The sequence below is a fragment of the Neolamprologus brichardi genome, chromosome 17 (assembly GCF_056152115.1).
Source record: "Neolamprologus brichardi isolate AB-2024 chromosome 17, ASM5615211v1, whole genome shotgun sequence".
Lineage (NCBI taxonomy): Eukaryota > Metazoa > Chordata > Actinopteri > Cichliformes > Cichlidae > Neolamprologus > Neolamprologus brichardi.
Window position 1 is genome coordinate 14,900,401 of NC_142120.1, and position 25,476 is coordinate 14,925,876.

A 25,476-nucleotide genomic window follows, 5' to 3' on the forward strand; every position below is an offset into this window, starting at 1 on the left:
CTACACTGACCTCTAGTGAAGACACGACAAGTGTGCACACGGGGAACAGAAGGAGCAGATTCCATTTCATTTTTTCTCCAGCATATGAAAGGAAATCACTAATTAAAAAAAACAAAAATATTAGCATGCGACTGAACAGTTAAAACCATTAACACCAGACTATTTCCTTTGGTAGTTTTGTTGTTAGATTACAATCTGGTTACCAGACGCCTCCATGTGGCCAAACTGAGACACTTCATAGGCAAGAGTTGAGCAGAGGCAGACTGCAGAATATAGAGCAAATCAATACAAAACAGTTTGCTTAAATAATTTATGAATGATACACAAACAATGAATACATGGTTTATAGCAGACTGTAAAGTTACAATTTTAATGTGTATCAGATAGAGCTGTGAAGGTAGTAACTGCTGTTTTATATTTACAGTTTGAGTTGGAACTCGATGTAATAAATCACTTAGTCAGCTGATTTAGACCAGGGCAGACTCAAATAGTTTACTTTAAATTCACTAACTGCAGCTTTTTCATTGAAAATGTAGCTTCTTTTTTTTAAAGAACATTTCCACATGCGAACTTGTGTTCTGGTAAACTGATGGGCTCAGCACTGTGTATTTAGTAGTAAGTTCAGGTGATCATTAACAACATCTATTCAACCAGTCACATGGCAATAAATCAGTTCATTTAGTCCTGCAGACGTGGTCAAGATGACCTGCTAAAGTTCAGCTCACATAACCACTCATTACAGCAAAGGTACATTGAGCCTCGAAGCAGATTGGATACCACAGCAGAAGATCACACCAGGTGAACAAGAAATCAAGCTACAATTGGCAAGATTGGAAAAATCTTTCCTGATCCAGGTTTGAATTTCAGACGGTACATTTGGATGAAGGATGAGAATTTTGGGTAAACAACACAAAAACAGGGAAAACATCTTGGCTTGTATCAGCTGTTCAGGCTGGCAGTACTGACGTAATGGTGCAGAGGATGGTTTCTTGAACATGACGTGATGAGTTCATTGTACTCAAATTGCCTGTATAGTTACCAGATGTGAATCTGATAGGGCACCTTTGGGATGTGATGCAACAGGAGATTCAACTGTGTGATGCTTTCATGTCAACATGGACCAAAATCTCTGAGGAACCTTTTCAGCACCTTGTTGAATTCATGCCATTAAGAATTAAGGCAAAGCGGAATCTCTTATACTCTTCATATCTACTTTATCCTTTATTTAGTGGTTTGGTTTATGCATTATCTCCTTTTTGGGCAATTTTTAAAAATATTTTACATATGAAAGTTATTTGTTGATTAATCAAATCTTGCATTTGGCAACCTCTGCAGCCATAACAGAGCAAACAAAACCAGCATCCATACATCCACAAGGACTCACACAGCGGCACATCCTAAGAAATTTCCCATCTTGTGTCAAGAGTTTTGTTTATTTTGACAGCGTTTCAGAATATCATACAGGTAAACAAGATTTTTGCAAAAGTTAATATATTCATAGTGTTGCATTTCATAAAAATAGTTGCTCCACTTACAGTCTTTGTGACCATCAATAGTACACCGAGTCATATTTATAGAGATATTTGTTCAGGGTCTACACACTGCTATTACACTACACAGTGATACCGAGCCGCTCAGGTTGTCGGGGTTTATATTGTGGTGCGAAAGCGTGTCTTTGTTGTTCTCAAACACACACTTTAACACACCCCTAGGTTTTTTTTCTTTTTAAATTTCCCTAGAAAACTACTTACAGTTTGACTCGATGGAGACAGCTCAGATGTGGAAAGCAGTGATTTGTGCAAAGGCAGAGCAAAAAAAGACACACGTTTCCCTGCTTCTGCTCAAATCTGAAGTCACAAAATAAAGGAGCAGTCCAACTAAATGGGTGTGATGTGACGGCGTGTAACTGAGGCATTTTACAAGTGACTGAAACGCTCAATTGTTTGCTCCCGGCTGGTGATTCCTCCATTCCTCCCATTTCAAACCCTCTGTGTTGGATTGTGTTTTTAAGTCAGTCTGCTTAGTGCGTGTGTAATTACGGATTACAACGGCAAACATAATGACTTGTGTCCCTCTGCTCACTCAAACACTATCAGTATGTCCCTCAGCAGAAGAAGGAAAGGAGGTTTTTTGTTTTTTTTCTTAGGCTCTCTGATTCTCATTCAGAGAAAAATACTCAAAATTAACCGTTTGCTAGATTCCTCCCATACAACAGCCATTCAGTCCCATTTTAGTGACTCAAAGAATGCACTGCAGTCCTGTCAAGCTTTGGATTCATGCGCTTGTCTGTGTGGTGTGCTTACTGTTTGGCACGTTTAAGGGTGGGTGATATCTCTGCGCAGTTATTTAGCCTCAAAACTAAAAACAATAGCAAAAGAAATCAATGCTTTATCTGTAATCCTTTGCAAGGTGACTTACAGTGTTGGGGAACAGAGAACTACATGTAACTAAATTAGTATTTTTTAACATTATTTTATTATTATAGCTTGCTGGCAGTTGAACTTCATATGTTTGGATGCAGTGATTCATGTAATCCAATTATTATTTTGCCATATATTTGGGTTTTTCACTACAGAAACTACAAATAAATGTTCCATAAATGCAATGAAATAGTCCCACCCATTTTTCTGTCACAGTCTGTGGGTTCATCACAGGGATTTTGGTTATTTTGTAGGGCTTTTCTGTTTCATTTAGTATTACGGAGTTTTTAATTCAAAGGTCTTTTCTAAATATTTTGATGGAGGTATCTTGAGGTTTTATTAACTTATTAACTCAAAATTAGGATTAACGTTAGTCCTACTTTAGTTATAACTTACAATGAAAAATAAAACTGTTGATTGTTATAAACAGCGACGGCTTTGGCTGCGCACTAGGCTCACATTCAAGACCCACACTTAACACCTCTCCAGACTATAAAAGTGTGGATGACACTTTTATGCATGCACAATTTAAAACGGGAATTTATTGCAGTCTGGAAATAAACCAAGATGTTTTTATTGTCAAAAGGAAAGAGGGGACTTCTTTTTAGCTTTTTTTTACTGTAATCTACTGAATACCAGCTACCGTTGCTTATTTTTAGACTCCATTACATTTTTTTCTGGCCACTTTATGAGTGTGCAGCTATCTGAACATAACACTGACATACTGGTATTATGACTTAGCTGTTGTGGCTAACAGGCTAGCAAACAGCTTTTTACACACACATATAGCATATGCATATTTGACCTCAATACAGTAGCTTTTTCTTTTGAAACATTTTAGTAATATTAATACTGTGTAAAAAAAATGAACTGACTTTTATCAAATTTTATTCTTTTCTTACTCATCATTGCACCTTATATGAAAACCGAGACAGTCAGCAAACATAAAGGAGCAGCATTGCACGCTGTGCATTTATAAGACTCTGCGCTGCAAAGGTTACTAGGTTACCTCTTCTGTCTTTTTACAGGTTTGGTTTGTAAAATTACTAATTCAATTAAGTTTCCCCAACGCTCTTTATTAGTATCAGCTTAACTTTTGTACTTTTGTGTAGTTTATGTTCCAGCAACCTCAGGCAATGCTATCTGAGACAGATGAGACATTTTGTCCAACTTCACCTGACAGTCTTCATCCTAAAAATCTTTCCCTCCTGTGACATTAAATGTCAAGCTGCTTTCAAGTACCTCTGCCTGTAATCAAGAACGCGCCGTTTGAAGTCTTAGCGTCACCGTTTTATCAAACATTGTGCAAGAATAGAAAGCTTGACAGGAACTGTGGCAGTTACCAAAGGCGGCAGGGCTTAGCTAGTTACGAGCTTGATGTATAGAAATACAAGCGTTGACTTCAAAGTCAGTCAGATTCTTGGGCAGGAATGCTTAAAAAAAACAAAACAGGAACCCTCAAAAGAGCTTTGGCATGGATATATATGTCTCAATATCACACAGTGTAGACAGAATCTCTTAAAATAAATTTAATTCAGCAGCTGACAAAGTGTCACGTTCACATGAGCATTCAGTCCTTCCTCCGAGATGCAGATTGTTACGCAAGCGAGCTTCTGAGAAGGTGAGATTGATTCTCTACTGAATTAATATCAGATTTTATTAATTTGGTTTGGTTTAGGGTGCAAAGCTCTGTCTGCCATGTGGCGACATTTGATTACAAAATCTCATATAAGCAATTCTTCATGGAAATTACTGGTGTCAGACCTCATTAAGAAATCAGTAATGAAAAGCATCATGACCCGAGATGAACCACAAATAAAAAGGGACCGTGGATACCTCCGCTAATGGACTCATTTTCATACATAAGCTTGTGAAATAAATTATATATTTCACCGTGTCACACTAAAGAAATGCAGTTTATATTTATATCTGTAGAGTGGGTGTTGTATAGCAGCCTCTGTTGAACCCTCTGCAGTATTTTCGCGGTTGAACCTTTTGTCCTCAGTCTAAGGCACTCTGCCCCTTTGTTGGTATCACGCAAGCTCCTTCTCTCAGTGTCCGACAGGACACCGCTGTCGCAGATTGCTTTGATCGTTAAGCACAGAAGAAAGGAAAATAGATTGAAGAGACACTCCCACTGAAGCCCGAGTGATTCAAACAGGCCGTGCAGTCGATCGCAGCAGGCTTGCTGAGACCCTGACCTGTGATCGCAGTGCGGAACAGGAGTGTGCAGGAACAAGGAGCTACCTAAAGATCTGGGGCATGTCGTGCTGCTTCGCTCATTTATTTGTAGACTAGAATTTCTATATGTTCACTTAAAGATGATCTTATTTACAAAATGTTCCCACATATTCATATTCGTTATAATATATCTATGTCTATAATCATCTGATAGATTATTCAAGACAGGTTCAGGCCCAATACAGTCTCTGTTAAGGCAAAGTTTCTGCTGATGAGTCGATTTCATTTCTGCGGTCGCTCTTTGATCCATTCACTCTCCTCAAAAACATCCGTTAAACATTCCTTTTCATAAAATAGACTCCACTGTGTAGATATATATATAAAAAAAATCCATCCGACATTTACTTCCTGCTATGTTGTTTATATTTGCATGTTTGCACCCCCCCCTCAGTTCAGCAAAATAGAGGTCTTCAAAATTCATTTAATCCACAAATGATTCCCACCACGCTACACAAAGACTCTATTTGCTCTTCTTTTGTGTGTGTGTGTTAACTTGGATGATTTTCCAGTTCTTAAGGTGGTAGGTGTAAAATATGTTTCTCCAAAATAATTTAAAATACAGTTCCATAAATAAAACTTTAAAAACACGTGGTCCAGATCACCCTGCCCCTCTGCTCTTGGTTTTGACTGTAGGGGAGAACAGGTCGATGAGGGGATGCAGGAGCACAGGAGGGTGTGAGAATGGTACTTTCATTCAGATGGGGTGGTTTAGTTCAGATGAGTGTGGCCACTGTTTTCTGCTGAAGCTGCGGGGTTATCTGCTCAGAGTGGACGTGCCTGTGCGCAGGGTGCTGGGCAGCTTGTCTGATCCAGGGATCTTCCAAGGTCCAGGAGAGACTGTGGCCTTCCTCCCCGCTGCGATGCTGCTGCTGCTGGTGCTCTTGTTGGGTAGGCTAGGCCAGCTCTCTCCCTGGCCCCTTTCTAGTTCCCTGGGCCTTGGCTTGCTCTGCTCCAGCTCCCCCTGCTTTGCTCCACTCCAGCGCTCTATATCTTCCCTGCTGTTCCCGTTAATGTGTGGGAGCTTAGAGCTGCTAGGAGAGTGAGCGGACTCTCTATTGTCCCTAGTATTTCTCTCCTTGGACCTTCCTCTGTTGCTTCTGGAAGGTTTAGGCTCTCCGCTCTGCCCGTCCTTGCCCCCTTCCCCATCAGGAGTTGGCTGCATCCTGAGGCCCTTGTGGGTGGACCTGCCACCCTCCTTCTTAGCTCTGCTGCTCCCACTGGTCGCAGCTGCTCTCCTTGCGTGGCTGATTGGGTCTGGGTTTAGCAGCTCGGCTTTCTGGGGGCTCTTCGAACGCTCCGTCCTGCTGTCTCGTGCCACCGGGTCTCGATGGACATCCTGAGGTGGCAGATGAGGAAGGTCGGGGGCTGGGGCTAGATGAGATGAAGGCGATGACATGGAAAGGCTTTCGATGGGAGGGGCTATTTCCGACAGGCTTGGGGAGGCTGAAGGGCGACCATCCCATGGGGCGGCATTGTCTGGAATGCATATGGATACAGTCAATAACAACATAACAACACCACTCACCCAAAAACATTAAATAAAATAAACTCTAATCATTACAGCAATCATGCCTATTCTACAAGCTGGAAGCACTGAGGTAAATATCAGAACAGGACGATAACCTACTTTCAGACGTGTCACAGGGCAACTCTACTTTTAGACAACATCCATCTGCCTCCCATAACTCTCTTAAAGGCCTTGGCCAACCTAAAATGTTGGCGGAAAATCGAAAACAGGTTTAATGAAATGGATGATGTGTCCAATAGGGTGGTGCTTTAGTGTGAATGAAAACCATAGGGGCAGAGTGCCTCTCTCTTTTTCTCTAAAGCTGGAGGAACTCGGTATTGGTGTAGCTTCCGCAGTGAATCTGTGGTGCATTCCTCCACAACTCTCCACTCTCACGGACTGTTAGCTTCTGTTTCCGCACCGATGGGCCTTGGTCCCTGGGCCATCAGTCATTTTCAGTGGTCTAGGCAGGGGGCAGAGGCTAGGCTTGCTACACCGGCGCCATGAGGCCCAATTATAAGAAGCTCTGGAGCATTTTGAATGCAGGACGAGCAGGAGGTCATTTCTGAGCAAACTGGAGCTTCACAGTGTTTTACCTACAGTATGCTGGTTATGATGTCGGATCACTTAATCTCCCTAAATTTCAGCTGAGTCACTTTAGCACATTACAAAATAAATACCTAGATCTGGCTGATCAAAATCATCTAAAATTATAAAAGCTTATTTTTAGCAGAATCAGATAGAGGTCAGATACTGCCAAAGATCACTTCTCTGACTCAATACACAAAAACTATAATTAATTAATAAATGTATTTAAAAACACTTTCAGTGACAGTACTTTCACTTCCACACATTTTTTGTGTTTACAAAAGATTTTGGGGTGAAATAAATAGGGGAGGAATGCAATGGGGAAATACCAAATACATACAAAAATACCAACTTAAAAAAACATGACAGAGCCTACAATGTATGACTTCTGCAGACACTCACTGCTATACCTCTCGTGGCATTTTCCACACTTGTCAACAATTATTTTAACCCCCAAATTTTATAATTCCATAAGACCATCAACTGAAGGGACAGATGCATCTGTCAGGTCCTGTGTCAGGTCTTTTATCTTCTTTCTTAAGGACATGATTTCAAATGCTGTGCATCTACTGTATGCGGTTTTTTAAGCGTGCCATTTATTCTTTTGTCCTTGACTTGACCTCAAATCTTTTAAGAATACGCTGCACACCATGCAGAAATATGCCAAGTTTTGAACCTTGTAATACTGTTCTATGCCTGTGAAATTGTGGTATTTTGGCTTTTTGTTTTGGTCGATTTAGCTAAAGAAATCGCAACAAATCATGTTTTTCTGACAGGCCGGTAGTAACAAAAGTTACAATTTAAAACTGGATCTTCACAAAGTCTGTTCTGTGTAGACACAACACTGATTCATCCCTTGAGTTAGATGCCTTTTAATGCTAGAATGAGTCAGTGTTAAGGGCAAAACAAACAAATAAAACATTCCCCCGAAAGGACGGGAATGAAAATGAATGATAAAAGACCTTTAGAAAGCGGAGAACTACTGCTCAAGACCACTTTAAACATCTGGGTCCTTGGAAGCAAAATATAATGCTGAGGTCTACAGTTTAGTGCTGAGCAGTTAGTGTGAGGGTTTACAGTTTTTACATAGTTTGCTTTCATGTTCCTTTACTAAAAGTAGCAAATAGGTTTGACCACCTAAGTAGCAAGCTTAAGTGTAAGTTTTGATAAATTTGATAAACGCACACCCTTAGAAAGGGCGCACTCCATATCTCAACGCCACGCAGATGAACACAAAATAACATTTGTGCTCATACTCACAGCTACATCACACAGTTTATACTCTTGATTTTTGGTGCTTTATTTTGCATAACCCTTAAAAATCTCACAGCAACCCGAAACAAAAATAGCTCGCTCCTTTGAACATTAGTATGCTAATGCTTTAAATAGGCAAATTAATCACTGCGCGTGATTTGAATAACCTTCCAGTATGCAAATAAAGTGCTTGTAAACTAGGAATGATTAAATGCTGAATCAAACCCACGCAGATTAGGCCATGTGGGTTAAAAAATGTTGCTTCTAGGCTGCAGGGGAACTCGGATAACAGTAGCTATCTACAGATAGGGTGCCGTGTTGTCTGGCTGACCACACCGGGACTCCTTGTGTGCATATTTCAAGATTGTAGCTCAAGGCAAGTTGTAAAAAAAGCTCTCCACACAGAGAGATTAAAACCTGGGCTGGAAGGGGACTAGCAGAGAAGGGCAGACATGGGGGAGCGACAGGGGTGACCACCAAGGCCAGTTGTTGATGAATAAGCCTCACAGAGAGGGGGGTTAACAGATAAGTGAGCATCATGCTGACGCAGAAGCCACAGGAGTGAGTGACGCATTGGAGTTTTATTGCCCGCAGTGTCATACAAATAAATGTCCCCTTCCAGGCTCAATTCATGCTGCGCTGAAACTTTACTGGGTAAATAATCTGCTGTAATATTTCACGTTCGTTTCCCCTGGCTGGCTCAGTCTGCACGCTCATATAGCTTTATTTTTGAGCCCGTAGGTAGCTGTTGGTGGCTGATTTATCTTTCAGTCGGGAACAGAGTTATGTTCACTAATTTTAGAACCTCCTGCAGCTTGGTGTGATTTTTGTTGATTACTCCTGGAGCAAAAAAAAGAAAGAAAGAAAAGAAAAGCAAAATCTTCAAGAGTTTGGGGCTTTTCAAAGTTATAAAACAAGTTTTGATGTGAAAACAATGCACAATACCAAAGCACAGAAAGCCAGGGTTAAGTGAAGAGAAAGAAACATTCGTATGGTCACAAACCGTGTCTTTAGAGTGGCCCGTTAGGAAGAAATAGGGGGAGCCATGCTTGTCACTTTTCATGCACATGGAGAGACTGGAAGATACCATTCCTATAGAAGGGGAAGTAACAACCTAGACCAATCAATTAGTGATAGATCACTGAAATGGACAGAAGATAAACTAGTGTTAGTTAAGACAGAAGAGACAATTAGTTTACAGCAACAGTGAAATACAGAACTAAGAGATTAAATACAAAAGGATGACGGCTACAGAGGCAGAAGATACAATATGAATAAAAATGCATGTCAGATTAATATTACTCAGAGTTGATGTGATACTAGATTAACAGTGAAAAAAATACTACGTGTTAAGAAAGAAATGATCTGAGAGACAAATAATTTAAAGTTTAGAACCTTACCGTACTCTGGGACCTGCCCTGTACCCCTCTTTAGGAGGAGACGAACCCGCCTGCCCCCAGACTTGATGAGCTCGATAGCCCTAGCATGGGTCATGTCCCGAGTGCTCTCTCCATTGATCTCAATGATCTGGTCCCCAACCTGGATGTCAGGAAGTTTGCAAAGAAAACAAAGAAAGAAGCTGAGAAGTCTGTTTGTACTTTCCTTGCAAGGTCAAATCAATAAGACATTTTAGGTATAACAATATGCTTGCAGCTTTTGGTCACATACTAAATCTAAACCAAAGCTAAGCAAAATCTTTCTGGATTGTAGACTGGGGTTTGTTTGCTTTAGATTAAACGTATGGATGTTTTTTAAATAGTGCTTTTAGGCATTTTTGCCTTTATTTGATTAGTGACATTTTAGGGATACACACATGACACATCACGGATGTAACTGTGAGCCACCAAAAAGCAAGTCTGATATATAGCCCTATTTTCCTACTTTTGGGGTTGCTTGGTCTCTTGTTATTAAATTGTTTGCATCATCTTTGCTGTACAACAGACCAGAACATTCATACACAACATTTATTTTCCATCCTTGCTTTCAGATCATGCCCTTTTTTGTCTTCTTCCAATTTTTTACAAGTCATTTAATTTTTCTTCATGACATTCAAATGACTCTTCAACATCAATAAACATGAAGCAGTAATTTGGAGTAAAATGCAACCGAAACATATAAAATCAAAGGCATTCATTGAAATGATTTGTCATTGAAAAATATGCTTTGTATAAACTAAATGTATATCAGTGAAGTAAATCTGATTTGATCAGATTCCATTAAATTAACCATTTTGCATTGTACCAATGTAACAAAATTACATAGAACATTAAATTAGTTACAGTCATCAAACAGTGTAGTGTTAGGCTACTTCTAATAGACGAAGAAGACATAGGCCTCACAAAGGTAACAACTACACCTATAATATAATTGAATAAATCAAACGCAGTCTAGAAACTGTCAACATGCTTCTGTTTGAATGAAAGAAGCCATGAACTTAGGGCAGCTTTGTTCTGTGATCGATAAATACTTTACTGGCTGTGTTCAGAACAGCCAAATACAGCAACCACTGGAAGAAGTCTGAAGCTGTGTGCATCGATTAGACGGACTATCAATAAAGCTCATTGACCACTGAAGGGAAAACCAAACTGCCCTCAATCAATCCAAAACAAAGCAGTAGGAATGGAGCAGATAAATCTAAATGATTAGATGACCCTTGCTATTTGTATGAAATGTTTCCTTGTGCGTTTATAAGGATTAATACAGATCTACAATCACTGGCCCCTTTATTAGTTACGCCTTAATAGTACTGGATTGGATTTCTGAACTTTTGCCTTCAGAGCTGTTTTAAGGTACTGGAAACATTCTCCACAGATTTTGATCCTTATTAAGACAGCTGTATCACACAGCTGCTGCAGGTTTGTTGAATGCACATCCATTATGTGACTTTCCCGTTCCACTACATCCAAATGTGCTATAGTCGCTTGAGATCTGGTGCCTGTGGAGGCCATTTGAGTACAGTTTCATATTCAAGAAACCAGTTTGAGATGATTTGAGCTTTGTGACATGGTGTGTTATCTGGTTACTGCTGGGGACACTGTGGTCATTACACCACCACCACCACCAGCAGGAGCTAGAACCAAGGTTGTTTTAGACTTGTTTTGATCATGTCTATATAACTAAATGCATTGGGCTGCTGCCATCTGATTGGTTGTTTAGATATCTGTGTTAATGAGGTGTTAATAAGCAGTTGAAGAGGAATACATAATACACTGGTTGTTAAGTGTATAAAACAATCATAACAGCAGCAGCTCAGCTAAAAACGAAAGTCAATATTCCCAGGCCTATCCCTTCTTTATGTGACCACTCCCTGGTGTATGTGAGGATGGCTCAAATATGAAACACTTCAAAGCCCTTCATGTGAGGGCCCTGAGGTTCACTAATGGGAGAAATCATGAGGAACAGGACAAAACGTGCTGAGCCAATTACACTAACAAATGGAGAAGTCTCCCAGTAATGGTAGGAGGGTAATTTTAAAGTTAGGAGTGGACTAGAGTCAAGAGATGGGGAGTCATTACGTGTCATTACAGTGGTCTGAAGAGGTGGAAGCCAAGACTGTTCTCATTAATCCTCGGCCTCTAACAGCAGCAGAGAGTGATCTCCATTTTCATCTTTAATAAAGAAGGAAAGAAAGCTGAATGGACAGCACGTGAGCTCAAAAAGCACGAGATGGGAGCGAAGCTCGGAGAAGTAATTAAATGTGCTGAATGATTATCTGTAAAAATCAATCACTTCATACAATTTTCTTAACAGCACCTACAGTGACATTTAACCTAAAAAAAACAAACCTGTTAGAAATTGTAAGCGCTCCTTGTTGCTGATTATTTTGCTTGCAAGAGCCTGTTGAGTAGAAACTACTTGGCTCAAACTCAAAATGTCAGAGTGACTGCAGGGAGTCACAGAGCATGTGGGCTTTTTGGTTTCCACACCTGAGTATGTGTTAAAGCGCCACTCAAATCCACAGTGACAGCCATGCTTTTTAACTACTGTCTCGCATTTGCTCAAGTTAAATGCAGATTGATTCCTCGCCGCATGCAGCGGTGTGGATCGTGGATTGCTGGAGGAGGGATCACACGGCTTACACTGTTTGATCAATCAGCGGTGACAATTTTGAAGCGCATACATGCGTCTACTTAAGTAAAATCCTGAGGCATTGGCTTTATTTACTTATTTTACACAGTACATGTCATTTGGACACAAAAGAAAACTTTACAGTTCAGAATTAACCCGAGAGGGTGACCACATAGGTGCCCACGTGTTTGTAAAACTTCCGTTTTGTACATTTTATATTTTTCTTTATTTGGTAACAACTGAAACTAACCAGTTTATTATGTACACCTGTTCAACTGCTTTTTAACCGAAATATCCAATCAGCCAATCACATGGCACCGACTCAGTGTATTGAAGTATGCAGACACGATCAAGGCAACCTGCTTGAATGGTCATCAGAATGGGCAAGAAAGGGGATTTAAATGACTTTGAACATGGTATTGTTTTTGTTTCGAGTATTTAATAAATAGATTTAATTGTGCAAAGCGTGGCTCCAGTTAGAGTCAAAAAAATCAATCAAACCAGGGTTTGCTTTAGGGCGCGCCTACCTTCTCACTGACACACAGTTATTCATGTGAACTTGTCCTTTTTTTTGTTTGTCAGATCCACACGTCACTCGTCCACATCTACTTCAAAATGCTCAACTTGAGGCTTCAACAAAGCACTCTAAACTAATGTGTTAGTTACTTCCATGTTTAATGAGAACTGAATGCAGCTCTTTCCAACTTAAAATGTAAATTACTGTAGTAGACTGCTACATCAGTTAATTGGTACAACATGAAACCTGTCATAGGAGTTTTTTTATGTCCAGAAACTTTACTGGTAATCAGTTTGACTTTTTCTTTCTCACTTTCTTTGTTTATTACTAAATACTTAAAAAAGAAACTATCACTACTTCACAGCAGTTTGTTTACTGATTTTAAGTAAAGCTCCACAAGTATTCCTACTTCCTTTTCCACGTCCGTCTGGAGCCACTGGACTACAACGATTACAACACAGAAAAGGAAAAGTAATATCTCCCTCAGGGGCATTTTACACCATTATCTTTGACAGGTTCATTACAGATAAGCACTGTAGTGCATACTGAGGCTATCAGCCGCAGACGTAAAAATCGGAGGACATGCAAGAAAAAGAAAACAGGACTGAGGGAAACGTCAAAGACAGAAAAGCTGCTGGGGAAGTGGAAGGGTTTTATTTTCATTTCCACTGGATTTATTGTTATTACATATATATGTAATTCAGAAAATGTGTGTTTCTTTGTTTTTTCCAACTAAAAGGATAACTGTGTAGCTGTGGAGACCATCAAACACATGACATCATGATGGCCCCATTAAATGATTAAATCTGTCTTTAACCTGCTGAATATCACCTGATGCTAAACATAAGGTTCTGGGAATTTGGGAGGAGGCAAACTTGCGATCAGCATCAGAAGGACAAACCATCTCATAAGTTATTTTGACAGATTATTTCTTAGCTGGCACAAAAAAAAGTTGCAGTTGCTGCATTGATAACATCAGACAATTACAGACAACACCATGTAATGCAGCAAAGATTGAAAGCAGCTTAACTTTTAACGACGGGGTAATCGCTTTCTTAAAGGAAATGATGTCATCAAACCCTACCCTCATCCTCCCGTTGCGAATGGCCGGTCCGTCCTCTGCGAGTCGTAGGACAAAGAGGTCCATTTTGTACTCCCGCCCTCCACGGATGCTAAAACCGAAGCCCTTCACGCTCTTCTCCAGCTCCACTGTGAAGAAGTCGAAGTCCTGTGTAAGCTGAGACAAGCAGAGATCACGCATGATCAGATGCAGTCGTACTCGAGCACAAAACAGACGATGATTGCAGAAAATTGTCTCCAATAATACATTTTTTGAAGGAGAATGGAGCAAAAGCAATGGGGGAGGTGCTAATAAGTCCAAAACTTTAGTTTCAATACATGAGGTTTTGAGAAATAACACGGCATTTACTTTGACAGACAAAACCAGCTTTAAATAGAAAAACAAAGGTTTTATAATTTATACAAAAACTCAAAATATCTAGAAATAAGCTTAGAATAAAATAGCAAAACAATCTCTCTGGAAATATATTTTACTACATTATTGTACAAGAGACTGTGCAATTAAAAATTTGTTTGAGGTAATTCAGTGCCACGTAACAGCTTTCTTACCATGTCAGCCCTAAAACATTATTTTAGACCCTAAATTTATAACTTTAAAATGTTCCTCTCAGCAAATACCCACATGTCCCTGATCACCAACCAAATTTAGAAGTATTTATACATTTATTGGCCACTGGCAGCTGAGCTGTGAACACAAGGTTGATATACAGCTCAAATTTTAAGTTTACTTCTTAGGAAGTAGTTTCTTATTTACACATCCAAAATATCATTGGTGAAATATTGGCAATTTTTTGTCATATTTATGGCCACCATACAACTTTAAGTCCATTTATCGCTCTCCTTTAATCTGCTCAGTAAGGAGAAGGAAGGTTTCTTTACACCTGCAATAATTTATAAGTGGTGGTACAGCTCTGTGCTGGGAGCCCATTTCCCTTCTATGGAGGAGTTTGTATTAGTGCAAACAGCAGCAGGAAGACAGTCCATACATAACGGAGCACAGAGAACCGATATGCAGCATGAAAAGTAGGAGCTGTGTTGTAAGTGTGCTGCAAAATGACTTGCATCTGTAGGCAGGCATAAGATTTGTCAGTTGGATGTGTAGAAGGGTACCAGCTGAGCCATTAGCTCCTGTAAGCTGGCACTGAGCTCAGCTGTCATCAGCTGATCATGCAGGATTGCAGGCTGAGCTCAACTTTGTGACCTGCCTGAACCAACGCTGTGCTCAGTTTTAGGTTTTCACCAACTCATGTCTGGCTCTTAATTGGATTTGTGCACAGATAGCAGAGATAAAATTTAAAGAAAAAGAGTTAACAGATACTAAAAAGGCTCCGTAGAGCTGTAGGGGACTGATATGATATGATTATGTCCTAGATTTCAAATATCAATGTTCGTATTGACAATCCTGTATGATTGGACCTTCAGAAAAGAGTCTGTTGATGGATGAGTCACTCTCATCCTCAAGGCAAAGTCCTTCCTTACTTGAACTGGTGGCATTCGGTACTCTGGGATGGCAAATTGTCTAGCATCTGTGGCTAGCTGTCGATAGTCCAGCAGAGGCGGGTGTCTGTAATCCAACGTGGGCGGCTGCCGATAGTCTGCCACAGGAGGGTGCCGGTAGTCCACCGGCGGCTGTCGGTAGTCTGTGAATGGTGGCTGTCGGATGTCTGGTTTAACATCTTGCCTTGCCTTCACCTCAGACCTGTAACTAACAGACCAATGAGAATGAAGGAGGAACTTCCAGGGGGGATTCCTACAGCTGTCATCACCACCTTTGGACATGGAACATTACTCGTGTTATCTTTCAGCGTGCTTAGCAAACAAAAAAAGAAACCCCATCTCTAACAAACTGCTGGGTCGTCCGGCGCTGACAGAAATGGCTTGTTTTAGTTTTGAAATGACAACCATTAAACACAACATAAGTGAGGAAATTAAACATCACATAAAATGTTTATAATAAAAACAAACTCTCTCTCACGCTGATGAGTGCAAAGATATCTGAATACTGTGTAAAGCAGAGGGAAAGGAAATGAGGCTGTAAATTTTGGGACCCCTGTAGTTCTTGGTAAAATATTCAACACATCTCGATAAAGAAGCAATTTATGTAAATAATTTAGCGCTCCATAAGAGTTAAGTGATGTTATACAACAAAACAGTGAGCGAGCGTGAGAGATGAACAAAGAGAAGGGACAATAAGAGAGACAAAGATGAAGCTGGAAAAAGAAACTGAAAAGGGGAGAAGAGAGAGGCTCGAGCGCAAGGTGAAGAGAAAGAGAAAGGAGATATCTGACTTGCTCAGGGTACCTTTATTCCCAGAGGAACGGTGTTTCACCCCAGAGGCAGATAAAGAGCTAGTCTATAACAAATGCTTCACTGCGTCATAAAAAAAAAAAATCAAGGCAGCTGCTTGTAAACCGACTCTTACCTGCTCTCGTGGGTGTAGGTCTGAGGTGTCGGGGCAGGAAGCTGTGTCACAGGGCTCTGGTGGGGCATGGGGTTGGGCTGGCTGGCAGAGGGGCTCGGTTCTGTCACTTGGTTAGACAGGGAGGCTGCAGTGTTTAGCTGGGCCTTAGGGCTGTGCTGGTGAGCCATGGGGCTCTGCTTCTCCGAGCTGGGGGCTGATGGAGGATTGCTCACCTCTGAAAAACAGAATGTGATGTAAGAAAATCAAACCATAAGGTATCAGCTAAGGCTGTTTTGTCACTATAACTTGATTGTCTTGGCCACTTGAGGGCAGCACAGCAAACCTATTGTCCTCTGATAAAGTTGATCTGCTGGAGTAACGGCGCTATTTATTTCTTTTCAACTGCTAAATCTGAGCAGAAAAGGAGATTCCTGTTTAGGTTTTCACCACATGCCTAAGGGCATATTTGAGTCTTCACTTTATTTACTGTGACAGAAATGAAACAATGGCCTGAAAAAAGATCAAGTGGCCGATTAAAGCTGGGTGGTGGTGAAAGTGTTCTTGATTTGAATAATTCTTAATAAAAAATATTGATAAGTAGACCTTTATTTTCTATTTTAAACAAAACACAACTACTGCCAGGGTTGGCAATTTCTATGGCTACACAATATCCTCAGCTGCTTCTTGCTGTGATTAGCCAGCAGTGGAGAAGTACAATGGGTTTAAATCTATCTAGCAACACAACTGCAGCTTTATCAAAGTCTATTGTGTAATCATTTGGTGAAAGTGTGTGTTTTTTTCCAGTTTTGATCATCAGTGAGTCTCGCTTACTCCTCATTGTAATGTGGAACCCTTATTGGGCCCACTAACAGTGGTCAAAAATCTACAGGTATCTCCAGTGTATCTCAAAATAATGGGAATACAAATGTCAGTGGGAAGTGATGCAAAAAGAAAATCCTTTCTCGGCAGCCTTGGTTGCTGTGATTCAAGTTTATTGTGAGTAGTTAAGAGTCTCTTGTTGAATTGAAATCTTTCTCAAAAGCAACAAATGAAAAGAATCACTTGGTAAATGGGAGAAGGGAACACATTTCTCAGTGACACAGCCGGAGTGTGTTCTGTGTTAGTGTTATTGTTAGAGACGTGCACTTCTGTTCCAAGCATCTGCATGCAGAGGTGTCATAAAAACAGAGTGTGACTGGCTTGTGAATGTGACACAAAGCTTTGCAGCTTTCATTTAACAAAGCTAATTCAATATCTGTCATGAATCACCGTCAGCAGGTGTTTTGTGTGCGTGTGTGTCCATGTCTCACCTTCCTGTGGTATGATCCTCAGGGTGACACTAAGGCCTGCATCTTTGATCAGCTTAACGATGTCAGCGTGCGGCATGTTGACGATGGACTGGTTGTTCACCGCCAGTATCCTGTCTCCCACCTTCAGCTTCCCGCAGCGGTCTGCCGGGCTGCCCTCGATGATGCGGCCAATTTTGTGGGGCACAGCTGTTGGAGCATTCACACACGCAACAGCGGGTAAAGACGCGCTCGGCAGCAGATTGGAGGATTACGCTAGTCTGTGCTCACAGCACCACTCACTGCCTGACTGACTGACTGACTGAACGTGTCTCTGCCTCTCTCATTTTGCTATTCACCTCAGGCTTACGTAAGGCATCCAGTTTTTCTTCATGTGTGTGTGGGCGATGCACTGATGCTCAGAGCAGTGCGCCAGATATGTGTGTGACTGACGTGCTGTGGGAGGGCATGTATAATTGAGGAGCTAGAATGAGAGGCGCTTCACTTTTTACCAAGCCGTGACCTTGCCTACCCTAACCAATAAGTTTTCTTCACACTATAAAGAGACTACCTGGTTATTTACAAGCATCTATGAGCTTTGCCTCAATGTTTAGCACTCGAAGCAGTTGTTATGCTAAGCAGAGAATGACTGATGATGCTTAAGCACCTACTTGACTCTTTAATAATCACTGGACTCACTGTTAGTTGTGGCCGCCTCAGGCCGGTTGAGCGAGCTGATGATGACGAAGCCGAAACCCTCGCTCTCCTTTCGGCTGATTATGACATCGCTTGGTTGTGTGTTCGAGGTCCCGTCTGAAGTAGCACCGGTGTTGCCCATGCCAGCGTTGGGAGCCTGGGGTGTGCTGGTGCTGTTGCCATACGTGAAGTCACTGCGTGGAGAGCTGTGCTGCGTGGAGACAGAACCTGGGCTGCGGCCGTTTTCTGGACAAGACTCGCCTGTAGGGCGACGCAGAGAGGAATCAGAACAGAGGTATGTAGCTGAGTTTGAGAACCCTTCCCAAATGTGCGGATTAATGTGAAAAGGCATAAAATTGTATGTTTGCACCAACAAGGTGACTCTTAAAGAGCTGTTAGCCCTAAACCTGACACATCTCAGCTTGGTGTGAAGTGAATTCTTAAAGGTTGAGTGAACTGCACAATTGGAGGACAAAAGAAAAAAAACTATCTAAAGCAGATGAAAAGGATCTGAAAGTCACCTCCTGAACAAAGAAGAAAAACCTGTTAGGAAATCTTTGTCAAAATTGATAAAATTACGAACAACGAAAAGTATTGTCAGCTTTAAACCATCCACAAGGTGAAACTATCAGTCATGGACAGACCTCTACGGAGACAGAAGAGGACGCAGTGTGGGATCATCTTGACAGAGAACAGAACAAAGTAAAGACAACATCCAAAGAAGAGCTTTGGATGTCCTTCAAGGAGCATGGAGAGCTATTCCTGAAGTCTACTTAAAGGAATTCCAAGGCTTACAGGAGGTGCTAAAGAATAAAGGTGGTCATATCTTTATTTCAAACATGACTTTCAAGCTCATTAGAATTATAAAAACTCTGTTTTGCCTCTGCGACAGACTGGCGACCTGTCCAGGGTGTACCCTGCCTCTACCCCGATGATAGCTGGATGGATGGATGGGCTATTTTTGCTTAATATACTGTATTTTCATTTGTTTCCCACTTCCCAGCAAAACACTGAAATTAGTGGTGGGTCAAGACTTTTATAGCTATATATATGTAAATGTTTATTTAAGATATTTTAAGACATCGGAGACCTTAAGGAGCCTAATGGGAGAGGAAAGGACTTACAAACCCTATTAACACTTACAATGTATTCATTAATGATCCAAATGAAGGCCACAAGCTAAAACATATCAAAAATACATCATTGCTTCATAATACAAAAGTGCACAATGAGCATTTTACTGTTGCAGCCAGCTGAGATGGAGTTTTTTTCAGGACCCCTACAACGGCAACCCTGCTGTGTCGCAGCATTCAAATAAGATGGCAGCTTTTTTCGTGTGAGGATTTTTTTTTTTTTTGATGATGTAACCCTCTAGCCCTCACATTGCTATTTTAAGTAAACCATCAGAAAAGTGTAGCAGTTAGCAGCTTACAATTTAGACTTCTGAAACACAGTAAGAACAAAACTATTTTTTTTCTCCAGTAATTTGATCCTTAACTGTGAAATCATTTATTTGCTTAACCTGCAGGTGACTCCGGGTGTCAAATTACTGTGGTGCGCTGAATAATACAATATTAAGTTCTTAAATGAATTAAAGGACCTTTAAAACTCTTGTTACCTTCTATCAGTGCAGTTCATGCTCGCTACTACTGCTCTTGAGAACGGCATCTCATCCCAAAAATGATGTTACAACAGCTGGTGCACCTTACAGGTTTTGTAACCAGGTGTGCGCATAGCAACAAGGCTGGAGGCATGAGCGATCTCTACATATATTTCCATGAGATGCTGTTGGGAGGATCATAGAAATTCCCAGGTGGATTCCAGGGAGCTCCTGGAATAGTTTAATGCTTTGTTTCCTGCTTCCTTAATTCTTCTACTCACACTCCAGTGGTAAAGCAGTGTTTTTTTCAGAGTTGTGACACTTTGAAGTAGTGTCACTGTTACATTTTTTCATGTACAATACAGAAATGGCCATCTCTATATTGCTTTTGTACTATACTAGAGTAGCTTTGCTTGATTCACAGGATCCCCCCGTCACATCCTATATAAACCCTCAAATAATTTACTAGTATTTTTTGAAACTTTGGCCAACTTTAATATGATCATCCACAGTTTTGAAATGTTCAAGTGACATAAAATAAGTGAAAGCATAAAAGTCACCTTCAAAGAAACTAAAGATTCCTAACTAGAAAAAAAAATCAGCAGGATACAGAGTTACTTTCATAGAATCCAAAGATCATTTTGCATGTGGAAAATCTACACAGTTTTGCCAGCAAAGTGTTTTTCATCTACCCCTAAGCTGGAACTAAACCTCATCCCTGTGAAGAATCAAGAAGCGAACATAAGACAGCAATTCAAAACAGGAAAAGCAAAGAACAGTCACAGTGTGGTAAAACACATCATTAAAATGCTGCCTTATGTCAATCCGACCACAGCTAAAGTAGCTTCTAGCACCTCTAGCATACACTGACAAAAGTGTGCATATGCATTCTGGCACACTGACTGATTGAACCCAGTGTTGTTTTCATAGTTCACTAGTAAGCGGGGCTGCGCTCTTCTGTAGTTAAACAGTTCAGGATTTAAACTGTAAATGTGAAGCTATGACAAGCTTTGTTATCATTAAAAGGTTTGAGCCCACATTTAGTATTTCTTTACCCAATGAGTGCACAAATTATTATGACATGAGGAGGAAAATAGTGAAAAAAGCCAAAGATTTGTGCAAAATGTGGGTCACTGGGTGCGGGCTAAAGTGTGAGCTCGGAGCAGAGAGAGTCTGACACTTCATAAAGTGCCAGTGGGAGTCAGACAATTAGGATGGAAGTAAGGGCCACACAAGAGGCCAGGCATGAGTCAGACAGTAGCCTTTGGTGGAGAAGAAATTGACAGACAGGGCGGACTAGAGTGGGAAGAATTGGATTGGTGAGAGGAACATGTGCATGTGTGTGTTGGAGGGCGTAATAATGAGAACAGGACAGGCTGTAGTTCAGAGGAAGAAGCGCCAGCCCAGTCTCCACGGTAAAGAAACTCAAGTAAGGAAAGGGAGCGAGAAATGTGTGTGCGTGAGAGCGAAGGTGTGCTAATGTGTTTTTCAGAGAGGCTTCAGCATAATTACTCAGAGATTAGTGGTTCGGTTTTCTGACTGATTAAACCTGAATCATTACAGGACATGAATGAGACCAGGAGAGGTAATAGAGGAGGACGAGAACAGACAGAGGAGAGGCACGCTGCACACTTTTATAATCCAGAGCAGTACATTTATGCTGTGTTAAACAGTGGATTAAAAAAATCTATAAAGAAGGAATCCCAGATTGATGACTTTGCCGTTTCCTCACCTGCCACCTGAACCCTCCTCCTGATAACCAGATTCACCTGGCCGGTACGCGCTGCCCCGTGCATCAGGTCAATGACATATCTGTGTGGCTTCCCCACCACTGGGATTCCGTCAACAAACAGCAGCTCATCACCGGGCCGCAGGCGCCCATCTAGATCCGCTGGACTCTTCTCGATGATCGCCCCGATGAGAATCTGTTTTTAAACGCAGGCTGTCAGAAAGATTTCGGACTCATAAGCCCCGAGACTCCGGAGTGTAGACTGTGTGGGTCACATGCAAGTGGGTGTTAAGTGGTTGTTATACTGACACATTAGAAACTCAGTTACATGGCTAAAATATTGTTGTGTTACAGTAAAAAACAGCAATAAACACCAAAGCAGCCACAGCCAGCACTCTCTCAGGGGGCAAAGGTCAGGTTAGGTGTTCACAGTGTGTGTAGTGGGTTAAGAGAGGAGAAAATGACAGGGTTCCACGCCCACTGCCATACGAGCCTTCTCACGCGTCTCCGGACTCACAGGCTGCCCCGCCTCATCCCCGCCCAGCACCCGGAAACCGAACCCGGACTTCTGTCGGCGCAGGTGGACCTCGATGTCCTGGTACTCTCCTCCTGAGGCAAAACAAGAGGAAAATAATTAAATTACTATCCTGGCCTGACAGTGTGCGGCGCTCCAGTGTCCCTGTAAGGAGTATGTGTTTACCTGAAGAGTCCAGAGGAAAAACAGTCCTTGGCTGCCCAGGATCTAGATTAAAAGATGAAGACAAAGGACAGGATGTCCCTGTAAACAATGCAAAATGCACAAAAAAATGCTCATACACATCCAAAGAGTACACCAGTAAACACAGACGCTCCCATAAAGGCTAGAAACAAGGCAGAAAGGCCCTGCCTCAGCATTATGTCACTGCAGAATTTCAGCATCATCCATAAAAGTCGGGAAGTGCTTACAGCGTGTAATATACCCATCCCTTATTTACAGTGTGAGGTGGGGTGCAAGCACTGATCTGCAATCAGGAGCTTTGCACGACGCCATGATGTGCAAAAGTAGTGAAATGAACTCAACCACAGACAAGTGGCTGTGAATGAAAAATTGATTCCAGTTGTAAGTGTTTTAATCATAGTGAGCGCTCTGCTGAGACTCCACAGGAATGATCAGAAAAAGAGAATCAGGACTACAGGTGAGCAGAGCGAGGCAGCTATTACCACAAAATATACAGTTCTGTTTATAGAGAAGTGGTGGATTTCTTCAGTATGTCTATATTTTTTCTTTATATTTTAAGAACAGTCAAAATTACAAAGTCAATTTCTACACTCAAAAACATCAAATTCAGGAAATAGGTTCAAGTATATCAGTATTTTTGGGGGTAGTTTATAATATTAGCTCACTGTTAGCTTATTAATGGAGTAAACCCAAAAAAGTCAATCAGGCTCGCTGACTAGATAGCATGAACAAATAAACAATGCTGTTAACAAAACTTTACATCGAAATGCACTTACTGGCCACTTTATTAAGTACACCTGTTCCTCTGGACTTGAATAACTTTGCAAATATCTAATCAGCCAATCACATGGCAGCACCTCAATACATGTTGGCATGTAGACGTGGAGAATCTACAACATGTGAACCTTTAAGGAGATGGGTTACAGCAGCAGAAGACCGTACCTGGTGCCACTTGTAGCTTCAGACGCTGAGGCTACATTTCACACGGGCTCACCAAAACTTGACAATAGAAGACTGGAAAAATGCTGCCTTGTCTGATCAGTCCTGATTTCTGCTGCAGCATTCAGAGGTTGGGGTCAAAACTTAGCGTAAAACTCAGACTGCTGCTGCTGGTGGCGTAATGATGTGCAGGATAATTTCTTGGTACCTTTTCAGTCCCTTTGTACCCACTGACTATCAGTGAAACCTGACAGCCTACCTGAGTACTGCTGCTGACCATGTTCATCCCTTTATGACCATAATGTGCCCATCTCCTGATTTCTGCTTCTAGGCATGCCTCCAAGTTCAAATCATCTCAAATTGGTTTCTTGAGCAATTGGACCCCACAGTCACCAGATCTATTTCTCCAACAGTCTACAATCATGCAACTTCAGGATATAGTGTAACAGAAGATTCTCATCATGGATGTGCAGCCAACAATATAACGGAAAAAATAAAGAAAAGGTCGAAACTGTACACACAAAACTCGAAAGTGGTGAAATTGGTCACCAGCTGTTAAACTGGGCAGCAGTGATGTATGGCTAAAATAACACGCAAACAGGTAAGGACATCTGGATCAGATAACTATCTACAATTGAAAATTATGCCAAAAGTGTTCAGATGCAGTTTAAAATAAGCTCAGTTTAACAGATTCAAAGATCAAGAATGTTGTGAACAGGTTTTTAGAGTCCGTCTGACAGGGCTGCAGTAGTAGATGTAGTCAGATGAAAAAAGGTTGGGAGCACTGGTCTAAACAATCTTCGAACAATCTTCTTCAAAGATACAAACACACACACACAAAATCTCGAGTGGTTTCTAGCAATGCAGCCTGCTTGGGATTTATTCACTCAGGATCTCACATGTCTGTCTTTGAAGTGTCTTTGACTTTAATGCGTATGAAACTGTCAAATTATATTTAAGAAAACACAACAAAACAGGAACACCTGCTTTTCCCTGTCACACTGAATAATCCACAAAACCTACTGTGACCATTTTTAATACAGGCCCATAAAGCTGAGAATGTATGCTAAAGAGTTTGAAATACATGATCCTATACCTCAGTCTGTTTATGTAATCGCTGGCATTAATTTATTAAGGGTCAGAGAAGACTGAACTTAATCAGAGCTGACGGAGTCTGGGCTGGCCCGAGGTTGTGATGCTAAATAAAAGGTCACACCCAGCTTTACCTACACCAGTGAGGCGGTCAAATGGAGCACTGCTAAAATCTGTCGGTGTGTTTTTCCTACTGAGCATTACCAGGCACAACCCCTGACCTTTACTGAGAGGAAGGCAGCAGTGATCACGGCATCCGCCACAGAAGAGGAGGAAGCGACAGTGAGCGAAACAGGAAGATTTGATGAGAAGACTTTCTGACAGCCGTGTCCTCTTGAATAGTGGGTACCTCATATACAGCAGCCTTAACAATAAAAACTTTACTGTAACTTTACTATAGCAATATCCTCCAATAAACCAGAGGAAAGATACTGTCATGCCATGAATCCATGAGACTTGTTATCAGTTATATGCAAGGCAGATGTTAACATCTAAAGAGAATCAGTGAAGAAACTGGCTTACACACCACTGTGAGAGTGGAAAAGCCAACTCAACATAATCCATATTTCACTATGTGTTTCCCAGAAACACATTTTACTTTCAAGTAGGAATCTAAATGACAAAATTAAGAGCATAATGTGAAAGAAACACAATAATACTTAGTGTAAATGTCTATTTACAGAATTTAAGACCATAAATTTTAAAATGGTCTTAAAAAAACAAACTTATTTTATGTATTTTATGACTACTGTTCCTTTTATTAATTGTGTTTTTTGAAAGGTGACCTTGGGTTTCTGAAAGGCGCCCTCAAATAAAATGCATTATCATTATTATTATTATAAAAAACTAATTCTAGTACCTGTGTGCTATGATAACATAGATCTGTGATCTTACTAAAATCCTTATTCTGCAAATACAAACATGCATAAAAAGCATGTCCTACTTGCTACTGATTAAAATGCTCAATTGAGCAAAAGAATGATGTATGCACAATTGCAATAATATGTTGAATTTTATAATTTTACAAGTCACAGGATGGAAATATAACTGTGCAGAAGCACCTGTCTGATTATTCAGGGACACTTCTCAGTTTACAATGTGAGCTGGAAGAAGATCAGTGTTTCTAGCTATCTGCACAGCTTCTGATTTTTATTTTATACTCGTGGTTATTGTGTGGAAAGTTCAGACACAGATCTTCAGCTCTGAAGAAAGAGGTCAGCGAATTTTAGAAGACATTTTCAGATTTCTGTGGAGCAACAAAAGTGACAATGAATCACTTCTGTGATTGAGAGAAAGAGTGATCGCTCTTCACTCCTCTGCCTTCCCTCGTAGAAGCTGGC

General features: G+C 41.0%; 1 protein-coding gene across 9 annotated transcripts in view; it reads right to left on the bottom strand.

Annotated features, from left to right (window-relative positions):
• Positions 1 to 306: 306 nt before the first annotated feature.
• The window catches only part of magi2a (membrane associated guanylate kinase, WW and PDZ domain containing 2a), a 250,826-nt gene continuing 225,656 nt past the window's right edge, over positions 307 to 25,476 (bottom strand). For 4 of the 9 annotated variants that reach the window (XM_087830424.1, XM_087830421.1, XM_087830428.1 and 1 more), the window contains 10 exons: positions 22,088 to 22,129; positions 21,881 to 21,996; positions 21,391 to 21,583; positions 18,062 to 18,319; positions 17,387 to 17,572; positions 16,098 to 16,311; positions 15,155 to 15,380; positions 13,680 to 13,832; positions 9,411 to 9,549; positions 307 to 6,137 (listed from right to left, as the gene is read on the bottom strand). In XM_087830424.1, coding sequence (XP_087686550.1) covers positions 5,416 to 6,137; positions 9,411 to 9,549; positions 13,680 to 13,832; positions 15,155 to 15,380; positions 16,098 to 16,311; positions 17,387 to 17,572; positions 18,062 to 18,319; positions 21,391 to 21,583; positions 21,881 to 21,996; positions 22,088 to 22,129 — 2,249 coding nt within the window. In that variant the 3' untranslated portion in view covers positions 307 to 5,415. Of the gene's footprint in view, positions 6,138 to 9,013; positions 9,125 to 9,410; positions 9,550 to 13,679; positions 13,833 to 15,154; positions 15,381 to 16,097; positions 16,312 to 17,386; positions 17,573 to 18,061; positions 18,320 to 21,390; positions 21,584 to 21,880; positions 21,997 to 22,087; positions 22,130 to 25,476 lie in introns of all 9 variants that reach the window. The other 5 variants (XM_087830429.1, XM_087830426.1, XM_087830427.1 and 2 more) reach the window with 5 other exon arrangements.